At 34.3% G+C, this 19,147-nt stretch overlaps 2 protein-coding genes across 4 annotated transcripts in view; both read right to left on the minus strand.

Moving 5' to 3' along the window:
- The window catches only part of crb (cell polarity complex component crumbs), a 103,443-nt gene extending 102,832 nt beyond the window's left edge, over positions 1–611 (minus strand). The window contains exon 1 of the mRNA XM_074177867.1: positions 386–611. Within this exon, the coding sequence (XP_074033968.1) occupies positions 386–434 (49 nt within the window). The 5' untranslated portion in view covers positions 435–611. The remainder of the gene's footprint in view (positions 1–385) is intronic.
- Positions 612–5,067: 4,456 nt separating this feature from the next.
- Positions 5,068–19,147, minus strand: part of LOC111506231 (gametocyte-specific factor 1 homolog) — a 30,335-nt gene continuing 16,255 nt past the window's right edge. Inside the window, exons 5-7 of one of the 3 annotated variants that reach the window (XR_012466022.1) lie at positions 16,066–16,122; positions 5,909–8,741; positions 5,068–5,875 (exon numbers count right to left, since the gene is read on the minus strand). Coding sequence is in view for 2 of the 3 variants with exons in the window: in XM_074177868.1 (XP_074033969.1) it covers positions 8,640–8,741; positions 16,066–16,122 (159 nt within the window). In the remaining variant the exon portion in view is untranslated. Of the gene's footprint in view, positions 8,742–16,065; positions 16,123–19,147 lie in introns of all 3 variants that reach the window. The other 2 variants (XM_074177868.1, XM_023161244.2) reach the window with 2 other exon arrangements.

Consider the following 19,147-nt stretch of genomic DNA (forward strand, 5'->3'; position numbering starts at 1 on the left):
TAGTGTCACCATCAAAATTTATTAGACAGACATGCTATTGACAAACAAAATAAAGAAGTTACCCACAAGGAACACCTATATCATGCTGGTCCTACATTGCATATGTACTTTACATTTGAGACTAAGCTAAGTCAATATTTGGAATTAAATTATTAAAAAAATACCAGGAAATTTTCTGTTGGTAAATTTGCCCATAGAAATATAATTTGAATACATGTATTTGTTATCTTCTTTGAATACATTCATTCTTTTCTTTAAATTCATTATTCTCCTAGCACAGATTTGTTTACCCGATACTGTTTATCTTATTAAACAGTAAGAATTTAAAAAGTACTATTGAATAGTATTTAGGAAAAATATATACCTACTGAGAATTTCAACTCACCTATAAACATAAAGGGGTTTTCCAGCTTCCAAGTTCCAATGAACCCCATAATTTCTTTTTCCGCAAAAAGATTTGGAGTGCCTTTGTTAGACAACAATTTTTCAGAAAAATGGTACTTCTTTTATTGAAAACATGTTTTGTTTGAACACGAAATTAATTTAAAAATGAAAAACACACTGTTGATTCACAACACCCACCTGCAAAATAAACTGACAACAATGACGAATGACAAGTGACCACAGTGACAAGTGACCACAGTAACAAATGACAAACCTGACAACTGACATAAGGCGAGTCCTTAGGAGATGGTCCGAAAGTAACAAAAAGCAAACCGATACTACCCGGCAGTTTTGCCAACGGTTACCTAAAAAACACAAATCAGTGATCATTTTCGGAACACATTTGATGTTGAATTTCAAAAACAAGTTTTTACTCAAATTGAAAGGTGTATATGTTCAGGGGAGATTAATTTTTGGAAAAAAAAAGGTTTTGGCTTTCTACTTCTACATTTTTACACAAAAAAATGTGAAGAATCTTCCAAAGGAAGGAAGGAAACAATTAATATCAAAATATCAACTCTAAACAAAGACAGTCATTGAAATTGTCGATATCCATACCTACTGAAGTAGGTAGAGCTAGAATATTTCAGAATATATAATTTATATGCAAAAATTAATCAATATACCTTTGCTTTGGGTCTAAATTCAATTATTCACCCTTGTCATATTCATTAGAACAGTATAGACATTTGGCATTAGGTGATCGTACAATATTTGCCAGTGACATGGTTGACGTTTGATTTTACCGATTTACAGATGAACAACAGCGATTAATTTTGGAAAGCATAAAAATGATTTTGGTTTCCTACTTTCGAACCTTACTCTTGAAATTATTCACAAAATTTCTGATGTATTGCGTCAACCAATAGAAACGCGCTAACGTTATGAATGGACCAATAGATGGATCTATCGATAGATTCATTGGTGAATATAAAAACTCGTTTGAAATTTCGGATAGGTTTTACGGTCAGCAATCTGAAGAATCTGAAGTACGGATTGAACCGCGACTAAATTTTGTAGTTTTTCGACTTTTCAACTTTTAAGCCATTTTCAAGATGCACCAATAAAAATGTAAGCGCGTTTCTGAGATTCAATTAGGAGTTCTGCAGGTATTTCCTGCTTCCATACGTCATTCTTGGTTTTTGAAACGCACCGTACTCAGCCAAGTGTTTGTTGTCCAAAATACCGAATAATGTTCCATCCGGCTTGTCTTTCCGAAGATAATTCAAAATAAATGTATGCTGTTGTCGTACTATTCCTATCAAATTTAATAAAGTTTCAACATATCTCGTTTTTCTACATTCGAGAATGAGGGCACCTCGACTGAAGTATTTGTGCAAACTATTTTTGGCAATTAGTGTTCATTAAACAAAATTTATCGATGGAGTCATGACCATTTCAGATGAAGTTGTTTTTTTTTAGTACCTGTGGTTTCAGAAGAGCAGAACGTAACAAATAATACATCAATGAAATCAAAATGAGAAACACAAGTTTTCTGTATGAAAAAAAAACAATATGGCACCCATAGATAATAGAAAAAAAGTTGATGTTGATTGTCAGAAGACGAAACGTAGGATAGTCAATCTGAACATAAAAACGTGTAACTGAGAAAAAATGTCAATGAAAACGTACTTTTGGTTTTCAGCTATGTTATCAAATAACGCTAAAGAAAATAAAAACGAAAATTCCGATTTTCAGTTTTTTTCGGATATTTCCGGAAATACTCGGAATTTTATTAGAGACAAAAAATGCAACTTTGCTCCAATTTAAACTTCGACGTATCTCCTGTAGTTTAGGAGATCCCAATAGTGGAGGGGTCGAATTTGAATTATAACTGTATACCTAACTGACGACTGGCAAGCCAAGCCGGGCGGTCGTCGTGGTGCGCGGGGAGTTTTTTCGTTGCCTGGCAACGGTGAGTCAAAGTCACATTACACGTCGCTTGTCGGTTTAAAAATCGCGCGTTTCACAAAAAAATTAATACATGTGATATCCTACTACTACACCCTCCTCTCCCTTGTGATATTTCTTGATTTTTTGCTTACCCCCTTCCTTTCAAGCCTCACGTGATTAATGATCACTGAACTCTCTTAACTGATATCCTAATTGTTTGAAGGTGATTGACAATGTTTCATGATGAATTTCACTATTTCGGACTTCCATTGTCTACTATATTAAATTAATTGAAATCCCTGAAAAAACTAAAAAAGAAGAATTGAAAATGAAAAACTGAGAATGAAAATTATATTAACCAAAATAAACGTGAAATGAAATCATAGTGAAATAAAATACAAGTAAAAATAGAACAATTGAATGAATAAAAATGAAGAAATTAAAAAAGATAATAAAAATAAAAAGTGGAGAGATTCCAAGTCACGTTAGTTCACGACGTTTCGATTGTTAGTATCTACAATCGTCTTCGGGTGATGACTGGACTGATTCCTCCGAGAGATGACTATTTATAGGTCTTTCGAGTACTTTCACTTATCCCCGCTTTCCATTTTCCGCTTCACTGGTTCCGTGGGAGATGACCGTTTTGGCGGGAGTTGGCCATTTTTCGCTTCTTTTTTAGTTGTTTCAGGGATTTCAAATCATTTTATATGGTAGACAATGCAAGTCCGAACTAGTGAAATTCATGATATCCTAATTATTTAACTAATGTACCTATGACGCTTATTTCTCTCATGTTTCAACGAAGAATATGTTCTCTCTGCGTTGTTAAAATAGCAAAAATAAACAATAATGGTTTACTGCCTGGTATATTAGTTGGATGCAATTCTAGATCAAACCTATGAATTTTATTGGTCAGCGAGTAGTAGAGTCTTCCCTTTTGTTTGCAACTTAGGGTTTTTTTGTAGAATTGGTACCTACCTGTCTTTGAATTTACGAAAACCTCATTCCACAATCATTTCATCAAAAGAAATCTTCAGAAACATGTTTTCATCCAGGAGGATTGGCGTATCAGAACTGATGTCTTCATTGACTTCTACAAAACAAATTATTTTTCTATAATTACAATAGAACAGAAAATATTGAAAAATTACTGATATTTAATAATTGTGTTTTTAAACTCTTTAAAATGTTCAGAATCGACAGTGGTTGGATTCTATTGTCGTGTGGATACACATTCTTGCCATAAACTCATAACTTGAGAATATTTGAGAAAAACAAGAAACTGTTCAAATCGGTTCAAGATTTTTCATAAATTAAGTGTGGCCTTATTTCTGTCACGAAAATTATGTTGCCGACGTTTTCCTATAACTCCTATCACTCGCAGATTTCTCAAATTTGGCATCGTGATCATAGTAACGTTTTTATTATCCAGATGTTGTAAATGGACAATGGCTGCGCTTATAAGCAGCAGAGGAAGATTAAACTTCCTCTTGAAGATGTTGAGATAAAACTCTAGTAATATTCATCCTGTATATTATCGATTATTTAAAAAAAATGCCGTCCATTACTCTCCATTAGGAAGCAGTCTGTCTGAAGACATATCTTGATATACCCTGTACATCAAGCAAAAAATCACTATTCAGGCTGAACTCGATTGTAATATTCATATAATTTATAGTTTTACAAATACTAAAATACAGTGCATTTCTTTACTGCCCCGCTTTTTTATTTTGAGAACGGGTCAACTCAAAAAATTGAAATTTGAGATAATGAAATAAATGCATGAATACTTTACTTTGAAGTGAAATTGACAGATGAAACTTTTAAGATGGCGACTGGGCGCCATCCCGCCATCTGGGAAAAAATAGAAAGGGGGGTCTTGTGACACATCTTTTTGAAGCTCCTGACGAATACTTCACAACCCTAAAATATGAAATCGATATCTTCACCTACTACAAAATGGCGAAACATTTAAGAATTGCCTGAATACATTGACATTTAACTCCATAATATGAGGTAATAAGCTTGAGGTCAGAGTTCAGTAGATAAATATATGAATATTGTTTATGAATATATTTGTTTAATTGAAATTGACACCTGGCAAGCTGATGAGTAATCTATTATTCTATGTCTAAATTATAATTATTATGACAAAAACTTTATTTGATTGATAGAACGGATTGAACCGAATCGAGGCTCGTTCGTTGTTATTGTGCTCAAAGTCATATTTTTGTAGCAAGAAGTAAATCCTAATTAACTTTGGCAGTGAACAATCAATTCATTTCTCATTGAAAAATCATTTTTCATTTGGTTTCTTGTTTTAGTGATGATATGTTGAAACACGAATAGGTATATTGACTTTCGTTCAAATGGATGTTTATTTGCTTTTAGTAGGTATGATAATTATTGTGAAAGTCAGTACCTACCTGAATGAACTCTCAGATCATTTGATTTGGAATTGAATTTATATAGCTAATTTATAATTTAGAGGGGTGAAACTACTCACTGTGATTGAATTGTTGAAAAATAGGGTAGAAAATTAATATATACAAAATGATGTGAAAAGGAGAAAATATACATGATAAATATTTTCCTTCTTTCTTCAAATCTTTTTATCTGACGTAGTTACCTATCAGATCTCACACAAGAGATTTTGAGTAAAGAGAAATGAAAAAGTAGACATTAAAACAGCCATAGGTATTTATTTTAAAGGTAATGAAAATAGTAATCTCAAAATGTACAAATCTATTTATTGAGACTAGCCACAGTAAAATATGAACTATATGAAAATAGTTCTTAATTGATACAATGATAGTAAGGTATACGTGATTTAAAACCTATTTGCTTAAAATCATCTACAGATTCCAAAGGCAAATACAAACATTTTAGTACCATCAGCTTTATTCCACTTATTGAGTTTCTGAATTCTGATAAGTTTTATATTAGCTTCATTTTCAATATTTACTAATTTCTCAGTGTACTTAGCTTGTTTTGAAACATAATTCATTCTGAAACCCTGTAGCTTTTTTAACAAAATGGGGAAAGAGGCTAATTATTTACCTATTTATTCACCAAAAATATTTTTTGTCTCAATTTACCTTACAACGAAAACTGATGGTACTTCCAATCTACTAGTAAAATTCAATTGTTATTCACAAAATTGACAGAAACATAAATAAAAACATTTCATAATTTAAACAAGACTATTACATTACACATATCAAATCTTTTATAACTCCCTTGTAAATGAATTATCATTTCAAATTTCATTTTCATCTATATATGAGCAGTCATATACTGCTGTCAGAAAAATTGGACATTTTTCGGGTTTGTTAGCAATTGTCTGCAGGTTTTTATGCTGTAGACATCAAAGATGATGAGGCAGCGGACGAAGTACTCTAGTTGTCATCAAAGCAGATTCATTATTGGAATGTTTCTCCAATTTTATTCCAAAGGTGCTCCTGAAGGCTCTCTGGAGTCCTTAGTTTTCGTTTGACTGAATATTGGTTTCGAACTGTGTTTCTCCAGAATAATAGACCTTACTAGAGTTACCCTCTCCTGGTTGTATTGCCTGTTTTTTCTATTCCTTATCCATCTCAAAGAAAAATGTAATTAAAACGTTGAGAGAATCCGACGCATCTGTGAACTTGAGTCTTTCCATGAAACTCAAAAAACGAAAACTTGCCTTCAAAGGGAATGGGAAGTAGAATTCAAGCAGGCGACCCAGGAAAGACAATGCCAAAGTAACTCCAGCGAGCTTCGTTAATGAAAAAACTTTGATCCTCTATGTTACAAACTGGATTGGAAAAATTCTAGATAATCACAGTGTGAAACCAATATTCACGCCAACGGAATCTAAGATTAGACAAGGAACTTAGAGAGTCTTCAGCAACACCAGGGGTATACCGGATCCCTTTGTAGCTGCAGGTCAGTCTGCATCGGAACTACGAAAACAAGTGTAAGTTTCCGGCTCTCTGAACACAAGAGAAATTGTCGCCTTGGGCAAACCTACAAATAAGCTGTAGCTTAGCATGCATTGAAAGAAGGCACTTGCGTTATCCTGTTTGAAGAAATAGAAGTACTTGACAAAACTATCTGAGAGTATATATTAAGGCGATAGAAGTTCAACACAGATGTTGCACCAATAGTAACGAAGCCACGCCTATCACCAATGTAATAAAACCGCGCAGAAACATTCCAATAATGTAGTGACCAAAACAATAAACTTTTCCCACACCAGATAAAAGACACTGTTTCTCGAGGCGCGTTTAGCTTATTGAGTTAGACTCATCAGAATAAAGACTAAGTTTCTACATTTAGGTCTATTTATATCATTATTTTTTGTAATGAGATGACAAAGGTTGGATGATAAAGTATTTATCATTTGATGATGCATCAGCAGATTACAGAATATATCATCAAATGATGATAATTTCTTGGCTAGGAAAACACGCGTCACAAAAAACAATTTATTGACCTCATTTGATGACCCCCATTACCTGAGGTAATTTATAAGTATAAATGAACATAATTATATTGTATGTAGAAATTTATTCCTTATTATTTCCTGATGATACTAACTTGGTTAGCGAAACGAGCATCGAGAGACAGTGTTTTTGTCCTGGTGTGGAAAAAGCGTTTTCTTTATATCAATTTTATGCTAGCGATTAAAATCCTACCTATCAAAATATAGTATCTGATGTGAGGACAACTTGAGCGTTTTGTCTGTTGCCTCATTGCATTTGATAATGTCTCAGTTGTGGAGTGAAACATCAAACATATAAATCTGCATATCACGGTTTTTACGCGGCTTTGGACAAGTTTCTTAATGAAACATACTGAATATTCAATATTTGTTTACTATATTCGAAATACTTTCATAGAATCCATCTGGAAAAATATCAATGTTATTTATTTCTCCATTCAACTGTAATTTGATGTATAATTTGAATGCTATTACCCGAGGAGTATACTCTGTGTCCAAGATAAGGGTAACATCATGGGAAAAGTCAGAAGACGTGAGAGATACAAAGTCGGTTAAAATTGAAAATGTTGATCATTTCAGAGTTTACTCGAATGAGGTTTTGAAATCAAAAAAATTCTCATTGGTTCAGATAAATTTCGTTTCAGTTTTATCTGATGATATTCTTCAAGAAGGTATTAAAAAACAAAAACACTTTCACACTTCTCAAGCTGTGCAAGATGGCGTTTATAAATTTTCATTTTGATGTTTCGTCTACAAAAATCCACGATAAACTTCATTTTTTTCATGTAGACTGTGTTTTGGCATATTGAATTTGTACTATAGGAACAATATTCAGTCAACCACGGTTCAAGGGAACAAAAGAAATATCTGTAAAAAAGGCAGAACATATTTTGTTTCAGTAGTATTCAAGTAGTCGCTGAGATAACAAGAAATGAGTAAAACCTATTGCAATTTGCTCATAGTAGTTTTTTCAAAGTCTAGAAAATTAAACAGATCAAGTGATATTATTAGATTTGTTGTTCTTCACTATCATTTCCATCCATTCTATTTCGACCATTTCCCCTTTCCACTCATCACCACCCGGTATAAGTTAACCTTTTTGGTGTCATTTAAATAGGATCTAAAATAGGCAACTTTTTCTAATTTGAGACTTTGTTTCTTCTGGGGTTTTCAATTTTCACATGCTGGCTCTCCTTATTTTGGACACATTGTATATCATAGAAAAATATTTCTTCAAGAATCCAGAAACATTATGAAAGTGAATTGATTTATGGGCATACCTAATATAAATATTCGAAAACAAGTAGTTGAAAAGATTTGATGTCGTTGGCATAAAAGAACGAATATCTAGATAGTAGGTATTCCTATCACGTCACGATAATACTCAGAGGATGCAACATAATTCAAAAATATGCTATTAAACATTTAAGAACGAAGTGGCGTAACTAGGAGACATTTTGTGACTTTTTGTTGAAATGTTGCTCAACTGATAAGTATAAAATATACCTATTGAACACAATATTCTATGGGTTTCCATAAGATATATGAACTTGGAATGGATATCCTTTGGTGGATATGAGATTTTTTAAAATGTAGGTCATCTTGGTTGGTAGGTACACTCTGGACATCCATAATATATTCTTCGGATATAAATTGAACGTTCACTGGATATCAATCGAATGTCCGCTTGTTGTCTGTAATGACCTGCGATTTCCCGCACGTTATTAGATGAAACTACTTGCGAACACTTCGTCTCAAACATAATCCCCCTCTAAAGTATTCTTATTTAAAACTACATTTTCAAACATATACTATTTTACTTATTTTTCTTTTGTTTTTTCTTCGTCTTCTTTAGGAGGTTCTCTTTAGAAGGTGGAGTATTTTCCATCAAGATATTATCTCGAGTTTCTGGTAGATCCTGAAAACCAGAATATAAAGTTGTAGTGCAATAGAAAAATATTGAGATACTTGTTTTGACTATATACTAGTTGTCGTTTATCTTCATTTATCAAGCAGATAAATTTGAGAGATGTATATTTGAAATAATCTGATTCTTTATTATGCAGAATGAACATGTGGAGAAGCTCTCCTTGAAAATCAACGAATATGTTTTAAAAAATACATAACAACCTTTGTTAATTTTTTTCATTTCGTTAATACACAAACATACAGTGCCGTTTCAAAAACATTATTGCAAGAAGAATAAGTGACTATTTGTCAAAAAACAAAATATTATGAAACTCTCAACATGGTTGCAGAAACAGCAATCTATTGAATCGGAAAAACAGATTTTTTTTAAGCCACGAATCATTTACCTGATTATGTACACACCTAGATTAATCGTAACAATTAAGTTCTCTTCGTATTTTTCGATTCATATTGAAGAAACTATATAGTTTGGGAACCTCAAAACACGTAATGAATTGGTTCGAATCCTATATGATTGGGAGAACAATGATGGTTTCAGACAATGGTTCTGTTTCAATACCTGAATAAGTGAACTTTGGAGTAGCCCAAGAGTCGATTTTTGGATCGTTATTGATGTTTTTATATATGTGCACGATCTGCTACAATACCTATTGGAAGGAAACTGAATGATGTTTGCAGAGGATCATATGTGGTAAAGACATGGATGAATTGTTCGTGAAGTTTGGAACCATTGTTGACGAATTCAGTTCCTGGTGTGACACAAATAAGTTGATTCTCAATAAATACAAATCAATTTCTCGAAAATTTCACTTCAAACCTATTTTATTCAGAAATGAAAAATACCTCAGTACCTTGCAAAAGTATAGATAATGCTTATTCCGCCATAAAACAGATGAGTCTGGCTAGCTCTCATGGTTTGGGAGTTTTCGAAACCCAGAGAATAATTGTGAGGCTCATTTTGGTATACATTTTTATATAAGCTGATGATCTATTTTCGCAGCGTATTTATTCAAACTTGCTGTTTGCTGGAAACAACTTGGAACTATGTCTGACTAATGCTTCTGAGCACAATGACAACATATGAAGTTGTGAACTTCCTCAGCCTAAAATGATCTTCAAAAACCCTCCTTAGTTCAACGCCATGAATATTTACAACTTGTTCATTTGATTAAACTCAATAGTAACCGTTTATTTCAAAATAGTATCAATATTTTGATAATGGTGAGAGGTTTTTATAGTTATCAAACATTCTTATAAGATACTTTCAAATACTTTTAAAACACATTATAACTTGATTTTCATTTACTTATGAGTCTGTTTTGTTATATTAGGGGAGAACAGGGCAATGGGAGCCTACTAAGGAGAAGTTTGAATAAAAACCTCGTTAGTTAAAATTCTTGTATTTTTTCATTATAAAATCTTAATATGAAATTATTAATGGAAAACAAAAAATCTAGACTTTACGGATCCAAACAAAATGCACAAATATGAGTAACTGGATTATCACTGCCAGAAAACTCTTTATGGGCCCAGTTTCCGCAACTTCTGCATCGGTACCACATTTCTTCATATTTTCCAGTATTTAAACAAATTTCACATAAATTATCCCCTTCAGAATATTTTGACTCATCATCGCAAATAGTATTTTCGTCTCCTTGATCAATACATGAGTCTTCATCATCACTTTTAAACAAATATTTTGTTGCCTTTCTTATCCTTGTGTTTCTGGTTGAAGTCTTCTTACTTTTTATCTCTTTATCTTTGGTATGTTTTTTTTAATACATTCACCTTTGGTACATTTTCTCTTGACACAATTTTCTTTATCACAGTCTCCTTTATCTTCTCCATTGCCTTTGTCTTATTCTCCTTTTCAGTTCTTTTCCTCTTTTTTTCTTCAAATACTGCTTTATTTGAAGTACTTGTTATTATTACAGAATGCTGTTTGTTCTTCAACGGTCTTGGTTTTTTAGAGATGAGTTGTAGGGGCAGTGGACTAACAATGGAGACAGCATTAGCAAAGTCAATATCGGACTGAGTTGCGATAGATCTGGCGGAGTGGGTCTTCAGAATAGCAGGCAGTTCCGCTGTTAAATATGATGTGGATGGAATTGAAAATGGAGTTACAGCAGCTTCCCTTTGAATAATTTCTGGTTCAATTTCCAGACCACAAAAAATAGATGGACTTGTTACAGGGCTAGCACATGGTTGCTCAGCCTAATTTAACGTTGATGGAATAGAAGTGATATTCGTTGGGTGCTATTGAGCGTCAACCACCAGCACAGTTGATCTGGATTCCTCATTAATCAACTCATCATCGCAAAAAACTCCAGGATTCATTGGGAATATTCCCGTTGCTTTAAAGCTCGACACTCCTTTTTCTATAGAAATAACTCTAGTATAGGCTTTATTAAACAGTCCAGCAATGTCGTATATATGGAGTAATTTTTATCAGATTTCTAGATTTTATATACAAGTTGCACTCTTTGTTATAAGATCTTTCAAGCGGGGAATGAAATGCAACGTCAAGGGGTTGTAGACGGTGGGATGAATGAAAAGGAATGGTTAGAATTATGACATGGTTCTCTTTGGCCATTTCCCAAGCTTAGAGAGTAGCATGAGTGTTACGATTATCAAATATTTGCAATACGGGTGTTTCAGCAGCAGGTTTGGTGTATTTAATGAAATGACGAAGCCATACAACAAATATCTTTTCGTTAGTCCAACCATTATGTGAACATGTGTAAACGGCTCTCACTGGTCTATTTTTTTCAGCTGTGGTGAGTTACGTTGCCGGGGAAATATAAAAAGCGGAGGAACGAAAGATCCAGATGCACTCATAGCACATATTACTGTGACAGTTTTACCTCTTTCCCATGATGTTTCAGATCCGACGCGTTTTTGTCCTTTGGGAGCTATAATTTTTTCAGTCTCCTGGATGGTCGTTATACCAGTCTCGTCACAATTTTAAATCATTTAAGGCTCGAATTTATGTTGTTTCATCAATATCTCCAAATTATTGAAAAAAAGCGTTATCTCAGTCTCGTTAAATCCGAGGATTCGGTTGATACTAATGGCTTCAGGCTTTCTAATACTCAAATCTGGATGACGCTGCATGAATCCAGCCAGCCAATCTTTTCCTGCAGTTTGATTGACTTGGTTAAACCGTTCCTCAACACCTAGTTGTTTAGCTACACTGTAACATACTTTGCGAAACTGTTCTCTTGTCAAACCATGAAACTTATTTGACATAGTCCGAAGATGGTTAGCCAGTATTTCTTCTTGGGCTACATCAAATACAGTACTTTTTTCCAGCTTAGGAGAGTTTTTGTAGCTACTATCTTCAGCTTTCGCTAAATTGTATCTCTTCTTTAGAGTGCTGTAAGGAATGCCAGTCTGTTGAGATACTTTTTACACCGACATACCTCCTCTTTTGAGAACAGATATCACGTTTTCTAATGAATCCACTGTCCAAGAAGCTTTTGTGGTTGTCTTTTACGTGGCATCTAAAACAAAAAAACAAGGCATTATGTTTCTTGAATGACTAAGTGGGGTAATGGGAGCTATGTCGGGTTATAAGAGCCTAGCTAGGCTACCATTAGCCGCTGAGCACCATTTTGAAAAGTAATAACATGATTATGTAATTCTATTCTCAATCACAATTTAATTACTTGGGGATTTGTTAGTAAACGAATTTAGAAATACAAGAAGTATAAATACAATAAAATAAGAATATAATTTCATGCTTACCTTGATGCTGGTAATCGGCAATTTCGTGTAAGCGTGGAGCGAAAAACATACAAGCGTTCCAAATGACTAAACGAATGGCATTAACGGTTCGAGCGCGTCAGGCAAAGTTTGCAGATAGTTGACGAAAACAGCCGAGTGCTTACGATCGCGCAAATGTGCCTGCATTCCGTTCAATCACCATAGCTCCCATTGCCCGACCGCTCTCATTACCCCGCGATCCCCTAAGTTGTTTCAAATTTTCTGTCCGTTTATATGAGTCTCCCATGAACTGTAATATCTCAGTGAATACTTATTCAATTTAATCGAAAAAAGTGCCATATGAATCCATACACTTTTGCCTGCTTAACAGAAGTCGATTAAATCCGTCAGCATGAAAATTGTGTGCTCGGGGTTCGATTAAGTCGTCGAAGGCCATTTTTGCCTGGTCCTAATTGGCGAAAGTCCTACCGGTGAGATAGTTATCGTGTACTTGAAAAAATGGTAGTCGTTTGGCGACAGGTCAAGGGAGTATGTCCTGAAAAAATGTTCATCACACGGGACAATCCGATCCAAAAAAAGTATCGTTATGGTTGCGCAAAACCAAAGAAAAACAGATTTCGAAACGTGACAATTTCTGTCGATCCTTCAAATCGTGAGGCATCCGCTTTTCGAGCTCTTTAACCTTTCCAATACGTTTTAAACCATCAAAAACCGCATGGGAGCAGATGCCCAGTTCTTCCGCCATCCCACGCCGTGTCAGTCTTTACCGGGTCCTCAAGTCCTGGTTACTGTAGGTCGACCACTTCGGCACTTATCTCCGAAGGTAAAATCTCCGGAAAGAAATTTCACAAACCAACGTCGAGGAGTGCGTTCATTAACACTATCATTGTCTAGTATCACTGATAGATTTACAGCAGACTAGTTGTTGCCCGCGGCTTCCCCCGCGTAGAATTTGGTTTGTCACATCAAGTTTCGTGACAGACCATTTTAAACAAATAGTTACAATATTTTTTTACTAACCCAAAACTTCAGGTTTTGAACTGACGAAACTCAATACAATCATTGAACCCCTAATTTTCCCCCTTGGGGTGGAAATTCGTCTGCGCGTTTTGGTCGCGTTCTCGGCAATGGCTCTTCATTGCTTAGACCGCCCCTCTACCCCTGCACATCGTCCCCCATCATCTTACAGTGGACGCGACGCGTAATGGCTTACTGTCACAAGCACTACAGGAAAATCCTTAAGGTGCTCTAAGAGCGATACCTGTGCGAAAGTAGTGACTCACATTGCATTTGAATCACTGGAGATTAAATCCGTTTGGAAAAACGGTCTCAGGAAGTTTATTCCAAACGAACGCAGTTCTCCAAATTAAATAGTTCTTAAACTGTGAAGTTCGAGGTGTACTGAGTTGAACCCCAAAACGATGAGCAGCCACGGTGTGTCGCATATTTCTGATATGTACCGCTCTTGGTGGAATCAAATTTGCTAAGTCACTTGAACCCTTCCCGTGAAAGTATCTATAAAAGAAAAACAAATCCCCAACCTTTATTCGATGTTCCAGACTATCAAGGTTGCAAGTGATGGAATCCAGCAGCTTCAGGGTTTGCTTAGGGGCGGAGCCCCATATATGAAAACAATATTCCAAAGATTTGATTTGAGCTTCATAAAGCATCAGAAGTTCCTGAGGTGTGTACAGTTTTCTAGTTCAGAATAGTGTTCCAAGCTTTTGAGAAGCAGCCTTTGCAATTACAGTGAAATGATTGTGCCAGGACATATTGGTGTCCATTTTAACCTCCAACAAACTTATCGAAGCAGAAAGTGGAATTGTCTGATCTGACATTATTATATCCGGTTCAGATAGATTTATCTATTTGGAGAAAACCGATGCCTGCGTTTGTGTGGCATTGAATTGAACCTGGTCACTTCCACCCCAATTCTAAATTACTTCTAGATCCTCATTAGGATATATAACCTCCTGCTGCCGGTGAAGATGTGCCTCCGTAGCCGATGTCCTGGAATCCAAATGGAATGACGAGACGAGTGTGCTGTCGTCAGAAAACAATATATTGTATTCTTAGTTTTTTCCAATAAGTCGTTGATATACAATAAAAAGGAGGTTGGAGACAATATAAATCCCTGGGGAACACCAGCGGTAATGGTAAAAGTGTTCGAGAGATATTTATCGACGGCTACTTGCAGGGAACGTTCTTTCAGGAAGCCGAAGAGCCATACATGATTTTTGATATCACTGATAGCGAAGCTACTGGTCTATAGTTATTTGAAAAATTTTCCTTGATTTTTTGGGAATAAATTGAACGCGAGCAGTCTTCCAACAAAAAGGAAAGTATGATGACGTGCACTTCATCAGGACCATCAGACGCCTTGTTGATATTGAGCTGTTTCAAAATTCGCCTGGACTAGACGTTGTTAATCTTATCGTGATAACTTTTAAACGATTCGTCCAATCGTCCAAATTATTTAGTGTAAAAGACAAAGTCTATCTATATTGTTGTAAATCATGCCCGAAAGGAAATAACGCCGGTCGCCACTGGTAATCATAAACCAAACGTGACGTAGCTGAGAGCGTGGGAATATCCAATGTTATCTGCCGCTCGAGAAGCCGCAAGAAACATGCTACCGATGTCGATGGAACTTCGGCGAAATTATTCTACGATGTTCTATTGCGATATTTAAACGCTAGCTGCAAGCGTATTCAGTCAGTCAAGTACACAGTGAAGTGAACGTTACAGTGCGGTACGCGAAGTGATCTAGTAAGGCGATATACATTAAAATGATAGTTGAAATTTTTAGTTGAAGTGTTTGTTGTATTTGAAGTGAAATAAAATTAAGTTTGATTATTCAGTGTAGTCAATTATTGGTGAACCCACGGGTAAAAACGTAACAATATAAAATACTTAAAACGACAATTCTATCAATTTTAATAAGAAATTGACAGATATTCTAAAATATACATTGTAAAAAAGGTATCCAATTTAATTGTATTTATGGCTCAGTATTTTGCATATAGTGGTTACCACATAAGAGGTAGATAAACGATCTTACGGTACATTATCTGCATGTAACTCTAACGGTATAGGTAGCGCACGTCAAAATAGCTCTCAGGGAGCAATAATTTTTCCGATTTACTTAATACTTATTGTTATATTATGAACAAAATCGCACGAAACGTTTGTAAACTGTAACCTATATGTTATTCTGATGTATAAGCTGCATTTATGTAAAGTTTCATCTAAATCCTTTCAGTCGTTTAAGCGTGAAAGGGCCACAAACATACATACATCCATCCTCACAAACTGTCACATTTTTAATATTAGTATAGACTATAGAGTATTGATTGAAATAGTGCAGCCTAGTATTAGATAATGGAAGCAACGTTTTTTAGGCTCTGATATTATCTAATATTTTTATATGTCAAAATTTGAAAGATTGACAAAACTATTTCACAATTTGGGATTTTTTTTCATTTTATAATACCAAAGAACAACTTCAATAAAGTTTCAATTTATAACCAAAACATTGAATACTTTGTTATCTAACACCTTATACTATGATATTTAAGATATCTTACCCTTCTGGAAGGTCCAAGGTAGTTCAAAGTGGATCTTGAACTTGGCTCAGGAGATTTCTAGTGGAAAAATAAATACATTTATCAATCATAATCAACAAAATTAAAATTATCAATTAATTATAATGTTGATAGTAGATAGTAGGTATGTATGAATGCACTTTATTTGTCAGTATTAGACAATCCTAAGTCTGAATAAAAATTAAATAATATTTTATGAATAAAATATAAATATTGGATTACAAAATTATATAAAAATGTGTTTTGGTGTACAAACGTTGATAAATATAAATTTAAATTTAATACACTTATAAATTCACTATAATGGATTATTCTGCCAAATCACAGAATATATTAACTATAATTTCGGAAATCAATATACGATAAAATCTTGAAATGCTCGTAAACTCATACATAGATAATCAAAACAAAGTGCTAATAAAGTGCTCACTGGATATTATATAATGCCTATGGGGCTCATGGACCTGAAAACCACCATGACTGATGTACTGAGTTTTTATAGTACTTTTCTCAATAAATAAGAGCGAGAGAATAAAGTGCTTATTAGGTGCTCACTAGATATTTATAGTGAACCTAGATTCCATAATTGCTATGGGGTTCATGAACCTGAAAACCACCATGACAGATGTACTGAGTTTTTATAGTACTTTTCTCAATAAATAAGAGCAAGAGAATAAAGTGCTAATTAGGTGCTCATTAGATATTTATAGTAGATCTAGATTCCATAATGCCTATGAGGCTCATGGATCTGAAAACCACTATGCCTGATGGACTGAGTTCTTATAGTACGTTCCTCAATAAATAAGGACAAGAAAATAAAGTGCTAATTAGGTGCTCATAAGATATTTATAGTAAATCTAGATTCCATAATGTCTATGAGGCTCATCGATCTGAAAACCACTATGCCTCATGGACTGAGTTCTTATAGTACGTTCCTTAATAAATAAGGGAATAAGAATAAAGTGCTAATTAGATGCTCATTAGATATTTATAGTAAATCTAGATTCCATAATTGCTATGGGGCTTATGGATCTGAAACTGGAAAGAAAGTCATAACTTTCTTATTTCAAAAACATATTATTTTTTATTAGCGGGCGTTTGCAGGATGACTTTTAACTGGTTCGTCTATATGAATGGAGTGATCCAATAAAAACAGTCTTTCGCTTGCCGTGTAGAATTGTTTTTCAGAATATTACAAAAATTCTTTCAGAAGTGCAGCTCGATATCTCAACTCTTTATGGAGGTCACTGAATTTATAATTTTTTTTTCTAAATAACACGAAAAACAACTTTTTTCCGTTTTCTTTCAGTAGAACTACGAAAATGATTTTAAATCAAATTTTGAAGCTTTTGTTCTTGTCGGAAATTCAATTTTCATTAAAGAAGCTCTGATCCTTTTTTGTCAACTTAACAGATGAATATGTATGAAGTTCTGAAAACCTGCGAGAACAAATATTTGCTATTATTATAGTAAAAAAATAAAAATTCGAAATTTTCTATTTAGTCTGGTTAAGATAATATCTATCTCACACTTCTTATATTAAATCAAATGGTGGTTATCGGCTCCATGGTGGTCGGTAGCCAAGCGGTTTGGCGTGGGTGATTTGTTCACTCACTCGAATTGACTGCCGTGTTGGTCGGTGGTTCAAGCCCTAGTCTGAACGATCGATCTTCACTTGCTATCGTCCAACCCGTGTTAGGAATCACACGTTAAAAGGTAAGACCTCGTTAATCCTTAGCTCGCACAAGTTTCGACTTCTGAGGGTTGTCGTTCGTAGGGGTGCGACAGCTGGTTAACGGAAAAACAGATTTTAAACAGACAGATTTTTATCGGGTCCATAAGCCTCATAGGAATTATGGAATCTAGATTTTCTATAAATATCTAATGACCACCTAATTGGCACATTATTCTCATGCCCTTATTTATTGAGGAACGTACTATAAAAACTCAGTTCATCAGTCATGGTGGTTTTCAGGTCCATAATCCCCATAGACATTGTGGAATCTAGGTTTACTATTATTTATCTAGTGAGCACCTAATTAACTTTATTTTCTTGCTCTTATTTATTGAGGAACGTACTATAGGAATTCAGTACATCAGTCATGGTGGTTTTCAGGTCCATGAGCCCCATAGCAATTATGGAATCTAGGTTTAGTATAAATATCTAGTGAGCACCTAATAAGGACTTTATTATCTTGCCCTTATTTATTGAGAAAAGTACTATTTTCAGTACTAGTTTTACTATGAATATCTAGTGAGCACTTAATTAGCACTTTATTTTGATTGTCTATGTATTAGTTTACGAGCATCTCAAGACTTTATTGCATATTGTTACCTGTTGTTTAGCGAAATTGGAAGCTTTTGTTTATTAATTAGAAAATTTTACGATCCTTACCGTTTAGAATTTAATTAGCACCTGATAATGTTTCCTTAACATTTATTATTTTATTATTATTTTCATTGCGTTGCTAGCATTACATAATGCTAGCAACTCAACTTTGAGTATTGAGTTGCGGTGTAAGTCACAGAGCACCTAATTTTTGACTCCCATACCTAAAAAGTACCTAATTTTGGCATTTTTTAAATGCGATTTCCGTACTTTGCGTCGCTGGCGTAACAGAGCTCAAAATTCAGAGATGTCACAATAGGCAGATCATCGTAGGCAAATTTTCAATTTTGATTTAACCATGCCTCTTTGAGGTTCTTTGACAGAGTTTGGAAGACAGTTAACAGTTTGATACCAAATGGGTTTTTATTTGTGAAGGTTAACCTATTATTGATATTTTATTTGATTCAAAATTCGCCTGATTAGACGTTGTCAAAAAGTTATTTCCGGCATTGTGGATTTTAGTGTAGCAACAGTAGGTGATGTCTTTCTTAGAAAATCGACTGTGGAGTGGGACGCCAATTGTTCAGCTAGTAGATTTTTCATTTTTATGGCTGTTGTTGCAATTGAACCATCCGCATATATATATATATATATATATATATATATATATATATATATATATATATATATATATATATACGTTAAAATATTCAAGTGACGTATCCCTGAGACAAT

Source organism: Leptinotarsa decemlineata, unplaced genomic scaffold, assembly GCF_025532065.1.
Source record: "Leptinotarsa decemlineata unplaced genomic scaffold, Ldec_3_MD MMD2_tig00003308_RagTag_RagTag, whole genome shotgun sequence".
NCBI classification, from domain to species: Eukaryota; Metazoa; Arthropoda; class Insecta; order Coleoptera; family Chrysomelidae; genus Leptinotarsa; species Leptinotarsa decemlineata.